This window comes from Hemitrygon akajei, chromosome 5 (assembly GCF_048418815.1).
Source record: "Hemitrygon akajei chromosome 5, sHemAka1.3, whole genome shotgun sequence".
In the NCBI taxonomy this organism is placed as follows: domain Eukaryota; kingdom Metazoa; phylum Chordata; class Chondrichthyes; order Myliobatiformes; family Dasyatidae; genus Hemitrygon; species Hemitrygon akajei.
This window is the reverse complement of record NC_133128.1, coordinates 37,094,202-37,107,643: the sequence shown is the minus strand read 5'-3', so window position 1 is coordinate 37,107,643 and position 13,442 is coordinate 37,094,202. Positions and strand designations below refer to the sequence as shown.

General features: G+C 42.7%; 1 protein-coding gene across 1 annotated transcript in view; it reads right to left on the bottom strand.

The window, feature by feature from the left end:
- LOC140727291 (NXPE family member 3-like) overlaps positions 1-13,230 on the bottom strand; it is a 36,215-nt gene extending 22,985 nt beyond the window's left edge. The window contains exons 1-3 of the mRNA XM_073044551.1: positions 13,096-13,230; positions 9,369-9,545; positions 7,339-8,126 (exon numbers count right to left, since the gene is read on the bottom strand). Coding sequence (XP_072900652.1) covers positions 7,339-8,126; positions 9,369-9,515 — 935 coding nt within the window. The 5' untranslated portion in view covers positions 9,516-9,545; positions 13,096-13,230. The remainder of the gene's footprint in view (positions 1-7,338; positions 8,127-9,368; positions 9,546-13,095) is intronic.
- Positions 13,231-13,442: the final 212 nt, after the last annotated feature.

Here is a 13,442-nt window from a genome sequence, read left to right as displayed (position 1 = left end):
TACAGAAGAGAAGTATTCATTGAGGACCTCACTCACTTCCACAGCCTCCAGGCACATCTTCCCACTTTTATCTCTAATCGATCCTACCTTCACTCCTGTCATCCTTTTGTTCTTCACATAATTTAAGAATACTTTGGGGTTTTCCTATACCCTACTAGCCAAGGCCTTCTCAAGCCCCCTTCTTGCTCTTTTCAGCCCCTTCTTAAGCTCCTTCCTTGCTACCCTATATTCCTCAATAGACCCATCTGATCCTTGCTTCCTAAACCTCATGTATGTTGCCTTCTTCTACCTGACTAGATTTTCCACTTCACTTGTCACCCATGGTTCCTTCACCCTACCATTCTTTATCTTCCTCACTGGGACAAATTTATCCCTAACATCCTGCAAGAGATCCTTAAACATCGACCACATGTCCATAATACATTTCCTTGCAAAAACACCATCCCAGTTCACACCCGCAAGTTCTAGCCTTAAAGCCTCATAATTTGCCCTTCCCAAATTAAAAATTTTCCAGTCCTCTCTGATTCTATCCTTTTCCATGATAATGCTAAAGGTCAGGGAGCGGTGATCACTGTCCCCTAGATTCTCACCCACTGACAGATCTGTGACCTGACCTGGTTTGTTATCTAATACTAGATCTAGTATGGCATTCCCCCTAGTCGGCCTGTCAACATACTGTGACAGGAATCCATCCTGGACACACTTAACAAACTCTGCCCCATCTAAACCCTTGGAACTAATCAAATGCCAATCAATATTAAGGAAGTTAAAGTCACCCATGATAACAAACCTGTTATTTTTGCACCTTTCCAAAATCTGCCTCCCAATCTGCTCCTTGGTATCTCTGCTGTTACCAGGGGGCCAATAGAATACCCCCAGTAGAGTAACTGCTCCCTTCCTGTTCCTGACTTCCACCCATACTGACTCCTGCTATATTACCCACCCTTTCTGCAGCTGTAATAGTATCCCTGACCAGTAATGCCACACTTCCTCCCCTTTTCCCCCCTCTCTATCCCTTTTAAAGCACTGAAATCCAGGAATATTGAGAATTCATTCCTGCCCTGGTGTCAGCCAAGTCTCTGTAATGGCCACTACATCATAATTCCATGTATGTATCCAAGCTCTCAGTTCATCACCTTTGTTCCTGATGCTTCTTGCATTGAAGTACACACACTTTAGCCCTTCTACCTTACTACCTTTATACCCTTTATTCTGCTGCTCTTTCCTCAAAGCCTCTCTATATGTTAGATCTGGCTTTACTCCATGCACTTCTTTCAATGCTCTATCGCTCCACGTCCCATCCCCTTGCAAATTAGTTTAAACCCTCCCAAACCATGCTAGCAAACCTACCAGCAAGGAAAATGCTCCCCCTCGAGTTCAGGTGCAATCCATCCAATCTGTACAGGTCCCACCTTCCCTAGAAGTGATCCCAATGGTCCAAAAATCTAAAACTTTGCCCCCTGCACCAACTCCTCAGCCACGCATTCAGCTGCCATCTCCTCAAATTCTTACCATCACTATCACGTAGTACTGGCAGCAATCCTGAGAACGCCACCCTTGAGGTCCTGTTCTTCAGCCTTCTGCCTAGTTCCCGAAACTCACACTTCAGGACCTCATCCCTCTTCCTGCCTATGTCATTGGTCCCAACATGTATCACAACTTCTGGTTGCTTTCCCTCTCGTACCAGGATGTCATGCACCCGGTCAGAGACACCCCGGCCCCTGGCATCCGGGAGGCAACAAACCATACGGGTTTCCTTCTCACGACCACAAAATCTCCTGTCTGCTCCCCTGACTATAGAGTCTCCAATGACGACAACTCTCCTCTTCTCCGTCCCATCCTTCTCCACCACAGGGTCAGACTCAGTGCCAGAGGCCCTGCCACTGTGGTTCACACCTGGTCGGTCATCCCCACCAACAGTATCCAGGACATTAAACTTATTATTCAGGGGAATGTCTACAGGGGTGCTCTGCACTACCTGTCTACTCACCTTCACTGTCCCCCCTCTGACTGTCACCCAACGACCTGCTTCCGGCAGCCTAGGTGTGACTACCTCCCTGTAGCTCTCATCTATGACTGCCTCATTCTCCCTTATGAGTCGAAGGTCATCCAGCTGCTGCTCCAGATTCCTCACACGGTCTTCCAGATCACCCAGCCGCATGCACTTCTAGCAGATGTGACTCTGCAGGAGAGGGGAGTTCCCCCAGGACTGCCACATCTCACAGGAGAGGCACATCACCGTCTCAGGAGGCATTGTAAAGATCAACTGGGAACAAGCTTGTCCTCCGCCTCTTCTCGTCGAAGCCTCTCGAGTCAAAGCCTCAAATCTCCACTCCTTCACTGACCCACTCACTCACTGGCTGCTTTCCACAGCCGCTCCACTTGAGGTAACCCTCTATTTATTTGTTTGAGCTTTTCAAACTGCTTGGTCACCTGACCTTGATTGCCCAATCAGCTGCTTTCTGCTGAGTCTGAGCTATTCAAATCTTGATTTTCTCATCAACGGCTTTCGGTGATCTTTTTCAAATATACAACAGGCTCAAAGGGCAAGTAGCCAGCTTTTGCTCTGAATTGAACTTTAGTCTTAACATGAGAAAGTCTGAAAGATCTCTGCTCGAAATGTCGACTGCGTATTTACTTCCATAGATGCTGCCTGACCTGCTGAGTTCCTCTAGCATTTTGATTTGTCTTTTCACCTGATTGTAAATAAGTCTATACAGCTGACAAGAAACAATCTGAAATAATATTGCCTGCTCTAGAGTTCTGCCATCTTAAACCAGTACAATCCATTCAGACAATGATTATTTGTATTCTGCTCTGTCACATTTGGTGTGTGCATGTTCCTCGTGAGGTTCAAAAAATTTGAGTGGCTGTAGAAGTTAGGGAAGGAAGTAAGCTCATGCATGATTGTTCTGAGCTGAGATATTAAACACTGGCCCTTACAGTCAGAGCATACAAAACTTATTACCCTGCATTCTTTTCAAGAATTTCAGATTTCCAGTACACCCTATTTAAAATCATAAAAGTTTAATTGCCTAGTGGCAACGGAAACTCTAGCACCCATGATCTAAGGACTGTGGTTGTGGTACACTTTAGGTGCAGAATGTTAATTTGACCTAAGTAGATTACACTAATAAACACTTCTGAGTGAGGCTACCAGCCACTTCCTTGTGCAATCCATGTTTATGCTCTCCACCCTTTCCTGACTAGATATTTTCAAGACTTACTGGTCAAGCACTTTCTAAAGGTCTCTGGCTGTGTTACAGGGTGTATTTTGTCCTGCATTTACCAATGAATGCCTCAAAGGTGACATCACTGGAGGCTTTATCAAAATAATGACTGAGCACTCAAGTGGGTCAGGCACTTTACAGCAGAAGGCAAAGATGTGCCCATTGTAGGAGCCATGTATCAATCCCCTATCTGCATTGAATTCTGTGTTGCACATTTACTATGTTTATTATGGTAACTGGTCATGTGAGTGGGGTGAATAAGTTCAGTATCCTTGCTTGTTCTGCGGCAGTTTGTAGCTTGGGACTGGTGGATCTATATCTTTTGCTGATCACCCGATCTCATTGTGATAATGCTGAATAATGCTCAATAATGCTTAATTATGCTTAACTTACACTCGGGTATGCTTAAGTCTCATCTTTTTAAAATTATGTTTGCTAATTGCGAATTAAGGATTGAATGAAGGATTTCACTATTGTAACTGTGAGCAGGTCATGCAAGTATAACAAATCCATAGTGGTCAGAAGTAGTGGCAATTATTTTTGTTTTAGTTTTGTTTTAGGTTTTCTGATTCATTTCTAACAGAAAAATAGTTTTCAACAGTTATACCAAATAAGCATCAGCATTCAGATGTATCCAAGAAGTTAGGATCACTGCAGCCTGGAACAGCTCATGGCAAGTAATGAACTTTTGTTGATATATGCTGTGTGTTTGGATTTGAAACACTGTTTTGAATGGCCAGTGTTGCCTGTCCAGTTGGACTAAATAAAGTTGTAAGCTGTGTAGTGGTGTTTGTATGAAGAGTTCGAAAACTTGGTTCAGTTGAAAAGTTGAAGAATTGAATTGCTTCCATTGTTGAAAAGCTGAATTGAATTTGATGTTGTTTTGTCTGGCTTGCGCACCTGGAAAACAACATGAGTCCAGCTGGAAGCAGTGTCTTTGAAGCCAAGACTAAGAGAAATTAAACAAACTCACAATGTTGAAGGTCAATTTGTTGGAGGAAATGAGAATATTTACAAAGCCTCAGTACAGGCTGTGACCGTGTATAAGATTGAATTCAGCACACCTAAAGTGTGTGCAGCATATTACCATGCATCTGACACCACATTTGTGTACATTCAAATGGAGGCTGATTTAGCTGAGTGATACGCAAGACAGCAAATATTGAGAGATAAGCACTCTCTGGAAGAACAGGTGGAACAGCTTTAAAGAAATATGGAGCAGCTTCAGTTGCAGGACGAAATAGCAGCCAAGATGGCCAAAGTGCTGAGGGCTTCAAGTGCTAAACATGCTCCAACAGAACAGCTCTATGGTGATAGTCCCGCTAGTGACATGGAGCGGAAAAAGTCCAACTTACTTGATACTAAATCAGATACATCTGAAGAACAAATGTCTATGAGTCATGAGTTTGAGTCCCAAAGGGTAGTTCAGTTTGTACACACTCAGCCTGCAGCAAGGAGATACTCTGAACCTATGCCATGTCCAATAACACAAGGTGCTTTGAGGGCATTGATTTACAGTGTGAAGAAACTTGTGTTTGAGATGATAAAGGTCTAACTCCCACACTGGAGGTCATAAGAACCCGAAAGGAAATAACAAGATTTATGATATGACATATTGCATTCATTTATCATCCATTTATGAGGGCTTTCAAGAATAGCATTGAAGGCAAGTCTGATAATTATGGTGACTATCTCTATTTTCTCCAACAGTCTGCTGGAGGTTATCCTGGAAAACTTGTCTGAAGTTGCCAAGGATTTGTAGGGAAATGTAGGGAAGTGGCAGGCAGGTGGGTATCCGGCTCAGCAGTAAACCTAATGACTAGATGAAGTGAGGGTCATGAGTGGAGAGCCAGGGGTAACACAAGATAAGAGGAGTGTTGGGTCAGTCAATCAGGAGGTATTGGGTGGACTCAGGATGCTCTCCAATATCTGCAGGAGCTCATACTATAGTGCAGGAACAAAGGACTGGAGGGAGCTTAACATTTAGAATGTCCCTTGTCGCTTCCTGGTGGTTCAATCTTCCTGGATGCAGGAGGCATTTGATGCATGGGTGATTGGCAGTATCGCAGTAAGTGCTCAATTTGTTTCTCTGCCGATGCTCACGCTCTTGGTGGTTGGGTGGGGGGGGGGGGGTAAGGGAGTTCTCCCAAACTACCTGGTTTCTGGAGGCATTGGTAAAGAAGGTCCTGCAGCCTGAAATGGTTCTGGGAATGGAACTGAGATTCTAGCTGATTATCTGCAGAGTTGCTTCATAAGACACTTGTCAATTAGAAGAGGCAGAGTGATGAGGCGTTTGATGTTAGTGGGCATTTCCTGGGTAGAAAGATTTTCTTTCAAGTGCTCTGAGAGGCCGTGATGGTAGTGCGCCAGCATCGCTTCTGCATTCCAGCCGCACTCTGCCATGAGGTTCCTAAGTTCCACAGAACTGAGCATGAGCATTGGTGCATGCGAAGCATCCAACCAGTACCTCATGGATGGTTGAAAATCCAGTGCATCTCAGGTTGTGAAATCTTCACATGCATTGCGAACGGGGGTTTTATTGTCCCAATTCACAGCAGTGCAGGTCAGGGCTCACCTAATCATGAGAGAAACACAAGGGCAGTCTTGGCTCAGTCTGTAACATACAGAGATGGCCGGAGCTTGAAATGCAAGGCCAGCTGGGACAGGAAGTCGCAGCTTGGCACTGGGGATCAGTTTGAAGTGTTCAGGCACCGGAATCAGGGAGGAGGTTGAGTGTCGTGGGATTGCTGAACTGAAATGGAGAATTATAGAGTTAATAGCTTCCTGCTGCTTCAGAATTGTGTGTGTCTGTCGACAGACTACTTTCTTTAGGATAGCAAGCTCTGTAGGTCAATCACTGGTTCACTCATCTGTCAAGAAACATACAGGAGTCTTGACCCAAATGCAGAGCAGCAGAGATGACCTACCAGTGGGTGATAACTTTTCCTGCAAAATAACAAGCTATGAGGGGCCACAAAACAAGAGAGAACCCATACTTAACACAACAAGGCAACAAGGATACAGTGACTAGGAGCAGCTGGTTGTGACTGGCTGATTCGATGGGTGAATAAGGACTGTGGATGAGAGCTGGGTTTAAATAGGCTGCAGGTGATGAGTTGGAAACGTGTAGCAGGTGACTCCTGTTAGCTGGGTGGTGACTTGGAGATGCAGGCTTTCGTCTAGGTTATATCTTTGAGAATCAATTAGTCAGAGTCATAGAAAAGTACAGCACAGAAACAGGCCCTTTGGCCCATCTGGCCTATGCTGAGCCATTTAAACTGTCTACTTCCATTGACCTGCACTGGGACCACAGTCCTCCATACCTCTACCTTCCATGTATCTATCCAAGCTTCTCTTAAACATTGAAATTGAGCTTGCATGCAATACTTGCACTGATAACTTGTTCCACCTTCTGAGAGAAGGTCCCCTTAAATTTTTACCTTTCACTCTTAACCCATGATCTCTAGTTATTATCCCACCCAACTTCAGTGAAAAAAGCCTGCTAGCATTTATCCTGACTATTACCCTTATAATTTTGTATATCCCTATTAAATTTCCAAGAAATAAAGTGCTAAGCTATTCAATCTTTCCATATAACTCAGATCCTCTAAACTCGGCACCATCCTTGTAAATTTTCTCTGTACTCTTTCAATCTTATTTACATCTTTCCTATAGGTAGGTGACCAAAACTGCAAATGTACTCCAAATTAGGCCTCACCAACATTTTATACAACTTTAACATAGCATCAATACTTTGTACTCAATACTACGATTTATGAAGACCAATGTACCAAAAGTTTACCTTACAGCCCCATCAACCTATGACAGCACTTCCAAAGAACTATTGACCTGTATTCCCAGATCCCTTTGTTCTACCGTACACCTCAGTGCTCTACCATTCTCTGTGCAAGACTTACCCTCGATTCTCCTACCAAAGTGCAACAACCTGTACTTGTCTGCATTAAATTACATTTGCCATTTTCAGCACATTTATCCACTGATCCAGATTATACACGACCAAAAAGAAAAATTGTCAGCATAGCAATCTTGCTACAGTTTTGCTAAATCAAGAAACTAAGTTATAATTGAAAGGAAATAAATAGCATACCTTTGGAAAAATTTAATATCTTCCCCCTTCAAATTCAGTTTTACATATCCTGCTCTGTCATAGTTGACACGAGAAGAGCAGAGAAGCTTTTTTGGTTTGTAACAGAACCAAGGCTCTCCAGTCCTGAGGTCAGTAAAATTACAAAGTGGTTTAGTCTGAGGTAAAAATGCATTGCATATTGTAGTCTCTGAAACAGCCCCATATTTGAAGGTACTTTTCAAAAACACTCTAAATGGCTGTTCTTCACGAAGTCTCCAAAGTACCTGGATCCCTTCACTAGGATGAACCAGTGAAACAGACACATGGACTTTTCCTGGCCAGAATAAAGTAAAATTGATGTGATAAGTTCCATTTTGGTGATCTATAACCATTCCTGCTGAACCAGCTTTCAACTCTGGAGTGTGGATCCGGGCTTGGAGATAGTCACCCCCGTATTGCTTTGGATTTCCTTCAAAATCGTACATACGCACCATCACCTGTAGCTGATCTCCAACATAGAAAGTCTTTCCAGAATTCAAAATAACAAAACGTGTAAGTGATGGGTTGCTGCTTTTCCAGAAAGGCACACTGGAGGTTGAAGGCTTTGGCCACTCAATCATTTTCAATACAGCTGCACCTTCTGATCTTTCCTCAGGGGTAAAGCTGTGACTCTGGTAGCCGTACTGCAACAGCTTGTGTGTCCAATCAGGCTTCAGCACTTCCATGTCTTGCTGTATTGTGGAATAATTCTTTAGAGGTGGATACCTGCTCCATTGGGAGTCTGATTGAGAAAGTGAATGTATATCTGACTGTGGAAAGAAAAATAATTCAGTATTGAATATTTTATGTTGGCATCTGAGATGTTCCTAGAAGATTTATCTGCCAACCACAAGGGAATTCAGAGAGACTATCCAGAGCTATGAATCCCACTGTCTTCTCGATGAAGTCACATTGAGACCAGAGAAGAACAGGGTTACTGAAGTTGTGCCTTCCTTTGAGGATTGCAGCATCCATCAGAAACACCCATCTCAAGTAATGTGGTACTTCTGAAAACTTATCAGACTGAAGGTGCCCCAGAGTGAGTTCCTGTCCGGGTAAAGGTATTACAGAATTCCAGAGTTGGAGAGAGAAAAGAAAACAATCTACACAGTGCTTCTATACCTGATCACTGCCCAATAACTTCTGTTGTATGGCAAAAGTAAAAAACAACAGGGTGGGGCTTTATCATGACACCACGTTACTGGTCAAGTGACCTGAAAGTATAGTCAAGGTTACACAGTGGGAAATAATTTAGTCAAAGTATCAGAAACCACAGGGTATCTACTGAGCTGTTCATCAAAATTAGTTTTCTTACATCATTTGTACATTTAACTATTCAAAGTGTTTCCTGAACAATAATTTGAGCAACTTATTCCCAGTCTGAAATATCTAAGAACACCAAATGCTTAACCCCTGTGAGTAATAATAGCAGAAATGTAGACAACAGAAGGCAAACTAGCAGACTGAATCTATGTGCTGAAAAGCTATCACTACCTCTGTTCTTCAACATTGAAGTCATGTAATAGAGGAGGATATCAGAAGGAAATTGTGTTATTTAAGAGATTTAAAACTGGATAATCTTAGTACAATAAAATTAGCTCACTTGCTCTTAGTTGCTAAACCAAAGGACATCGGGACCATGAATCAAAATGCCTGCTTCCCACTAATACTTTAACACTCAGCAGGAAGACGTATCCTCACTACCCAGATCCCAATGCGACATTGAAGTGGTGGTGTTATGCCTACATTTGAAATGTAATTAAAAAGGAATGCAGTAAAAGGACATGACATTCTCATACATCTCCAAAAGAGCATCTGGCCCCTCTCCCTGCTCTCATAAACCACCAAGGTGAATAGGGAGAAACACAGCTCCTGGTCAAAATGGCTACAACAGAACTATGAACAATCTGATCCTTTTCTCTTTGATCTGGTGTTAAAAAGAAAAGCTTTTAAATATTGTTTCTTTATGCTCAGTTTACTCGATCGATTTTTCAGAATACCATTTTACACACCTTGATGAGCTGTAAGTTTATAATTACCACAAGCAGTGTCAGCGATACCAGAAACATGTAAAGGAGCTGCTTGGAATTGAAGTAAAGAGGCACTTTGATTTTCCATTGGTCATTCATATTGGAAGGTTGATGTGCTCCCTTGCCCATTGGTCTGTTTAAAACTTCTTTTCAGCAAATCTGAAATTTAAATGATTCAAATAAATTTAAGACAAACAATTTTAACCTGACAGCTTTGATGTCAAAGTAAGTTTATTATCAAAGTACATGCATGCCCCCATATACTACCTTGTGATTCATTTTCTTGCAGGCATTTAAAGGAAAACAAAGAAATACATTAGAATTTATGGAAAACTATACATAAACAAAGACTGAAAACAACCAATGGGCAAAAGAAGACAAATTGTGCAAATAAAAAACTATAATACTGAGAACGTGGGGTGTAGTGTCCTTGAAAGTGAGTCTGTAGGTGGTCAAATCAGTTCAGCATTGAGGTGAATGAAGTTATCCACAGTGGTTCAGGAGCCTGATGGTTGTAGGCCAATAACTGTTTCTGAACCTGGTGGTGTGGGACCCGAGGGTCCTGTACCTCCTGCTCGATGGTAATAATAAGAAAAGTGCATAGCCTTGATGGTGGAGGAACATGATGATGGATGCCGCTTTCTTCCATTCCACTCCATTCAAAGAGAAAACTTTGACCATATTTTCCACAGATCCAAATAAGGTTCTTCTGGAGGACTGGAATCTGGTTACCATCTAAAGGAATGTCCATGGTAATACTGCTAATTTTCATTCAACCAAGGTAGTATGGATAAAAGCAAACACAATATATGAGGAAAGAATATAGCTGAAAAAATTTGGCAGCTGAAAAATTTGGCCTGTCCCCTAAAACCCTCACTAATTTTTATAGATGCACCATGGAGAGCATTCTTCTAGGGTGCATCACAACCTGGTATGGAAGTTGTCCTGTCCAAGACCAGAAGAAGCTGTAGAAGATCGTGAACATAGCCCAGCACATCACACAAACCAATCTTCCATCCTTGGACTCACTTTACAATGCACGCTGTTGGAGCAGTGCTGCCAGGATAATCAAGGATACGACCCACCCAGCCAACACACTTTTTGTCCCTCTTTCCTCCGGGAGAAGGTTCAGGAGTTTGAAGATTCATACGGCCAGGTTTGAGAACAGCTTCTTTCCTGCTGAAAGGATCCTGACCCGGATCCGGGCCATACTTTCCAAATATCCAGACCTGACTTGCACTACCTTACTTTCCCTTTTCTATTTTCTAATTATGATTTATAATTTAAATTTTTATTATATTTACTTTGATTTGTACTCCAGGGAGCGCAAAGCGCAGAATCAAATATCGCTGTGATGATTGTACGCTCTAGTATCAATTGTTTAGTGACAGTAAAGTAAAGTAAAAGAGAGTCTTCAATAGGCAATGGTACAGCAGTGGGACATGATGGTGGGGATTTGTTTTTAACTATGAATATGTTTATATCTTCAAATATCTCACAATTCATAAGTGGGTAGAGGGATAGGCTTTCTTCCTTGCTGGAACTGTGGGAATAGGATGATAGAGTGAGCTAATTATTTTTCAGTGGGGTGACTGTGGTGGTAGAGACGAGTATGCTACTGTGGACCTGGATAGAAATTGGGAAAAGAAAGGGGTTAGGAGGAGGTGTGACTTGGTAACTGAAAAACATGAAGGGACACTGGCACACATAAAATGCAGAAGCAACACAGCAAGTCAAGCACCATCTATAGTATGGAGAGGAATGGGCTGAGACCGGCCATCAGGACTGGAGAGGAAGCGGAGAGAATCCAGATTAGGAAGTTAGTGGGAAGGGGAGGAGTACAATCTGGTAGGTGATGGGTGAGACCAGTGAGGGGAATTAAGTGAAAAGCTGGGCAGTGATAGGTGGAAGATGCAGAGGGTCGAGGACGAAGCTTGATAGGAGAGGACAGTGGAGTAAGGGAGGGGGGTGGACAACTGGAGGGAAGTCTTGGGCAGTTCATGAGGATTAGGGAGAACAGATGAGGTGAAGGGGCTACCAGAATAAGGGAAATAAAAGAGGGGATTAAAAACCAGGGAATCATGGTGAAGTTTGAGAAATCGATGTTGTGGTTTACCCTGGAGTTTGAGTTGTAGCTCCTGCAGCTTCGTTTGGCCACATCATGGTAGGAGTTCATAGCCCAACATGCTGGAATGGAAATAGCAGAGTCAAATTCAAATGGGTGGTCACTGGGATTTGGGCAGGACAGAACAAATGTGCTTGTTGAAGCAGTCTCCCAATCTGTGTTAGGTCTCGCCGGTGTAGAGGAGGTTACACCCGATACAATATGTGACCACAACAAATTCAAAGGTGAAGAGTTGCCTCACCTAGATGGGCTCTAAATGGTAGCGAGGGAAGAGGTGTAGGGGCAAGTGTAGTTTTTGTCATGGTTGCAGGGATAAGTGCCGGGATGGAGGTCAATGGAGAGCAACAAGTAGACAAGGAATTCATACAGAGAGTGTTTTCTGTGGGAAGTAGGGGAGGGGGTAATGGGGTAGGAGAGAGAGTTGTGCCTGGTAGTAGGATCCTATTAGATATTGTAGAATTTGCAGAGAATGATGTGCTGGATACGGAGGCATGTGGGGTGTTACTGTATGTGAGGACAAGGGAAACCCTATCCTTGTTATGACAAGTTGTGGAATGGATGGAGTCAGACACAGGTGATATCAAAGAGATATGGGTGAGGGCAGCGTTGATAGTGGAGTGGTGGAAGGGAAGCCCTATTTTTCTGATAAACGACAACTCCTTGATATTCTAGAACAGATGTGATGGAGGCAGAGTTACTGAGAAAAGGGATCAGCAATTTTTCAGGTGATAGGGAGGGAAGAGGTATAGTCAAGATAACTGTGAGAGTCCGTGAATTTGTAAAGGATGTCCATAGATAGTCTGTCTCTGGAGAAGGAGAACAAAAGATCAGGAAAGAAGAGAGATGTGTCACAGATGAACCAAGTAAATTTGAGGGTGGGGTAGCATCTGTGGAGGGAAATGGACACCCGAATCGTCGACTGCCATTTCTCTCCGCAGATCCGGCATGTTTTTGTTGCAGAATAGATGTGCTATTCCCTCGATACCCTGAGCTGCGAAGAATTGCGAAACAGTTTCGTTCGTTAATATATTCCGATGACTAGCTGGCAGTGTCGAAAGACAGCAATTCAAATCAGACTTCACGCGAAAAAAAAAGGATAGTCCCCACTTTTCCCCTCTATTTCTCCCTGGATGCATAAACACTAAAAGAGGCGCTGTATAAATTACAATTTGAATGACTTTTTAAAACAATGTCTTGTATGTAGTATTGTGCTGTAACTATAAGTTTCCGTAGAAACTATGGCCACAGAACATGTACTTCAGGTTTCTGCGGGAGCTGTTGCTTCTGTCGAGCTTTGCAGTTTATTCGTGTGTTACAAAATGTAAAGGTACAGTCCCCGAGCACAAGAGACCCAAGAAAGATTCCCAACGGATCTTCAATTTTCATTCGACATTTGGCGTCATGCAAAAAAAAACAAACTACGATCTACCCGGAGATTCAAAAGTATCTGAAATATATTTTTATTATCGTCTCCCACATCAGTTTGCTGCTGAGAGATTAAACCGGCAGCTTTCATTAGGACTTTTCTTTCGGATACATTACAAAAATGTTAGAATAAAGGAATAAAAATCGATGTTGAATTACCTGCGATTTGTAGTTGTTTCCCTCGGACTATAAAATAGGGTGGCGTCGCCGGATTACACTTCGCTCCTCTCGTAAAGTTGGCAACGATCGAACCATCAGAAAAATAGTAATAATCTCCTCGGCGCTTCAACGGCCAAAGTTTGCAACATTATCGACCACTCCCTGTAACGAGCCTCTTGTCACCAAACAGGCGAGTTCAGTGACAATCTCGAGAACATCTCCAGATAATCTACAGATGATGAAATTCACTGAGTTCACAAAGAACAAATTGACTCCAGTAATTTAGTTTATAATGTAGTACATAATTTGTCATATCTGAAATACTCTGGTTGTTTATAATAGTCTCA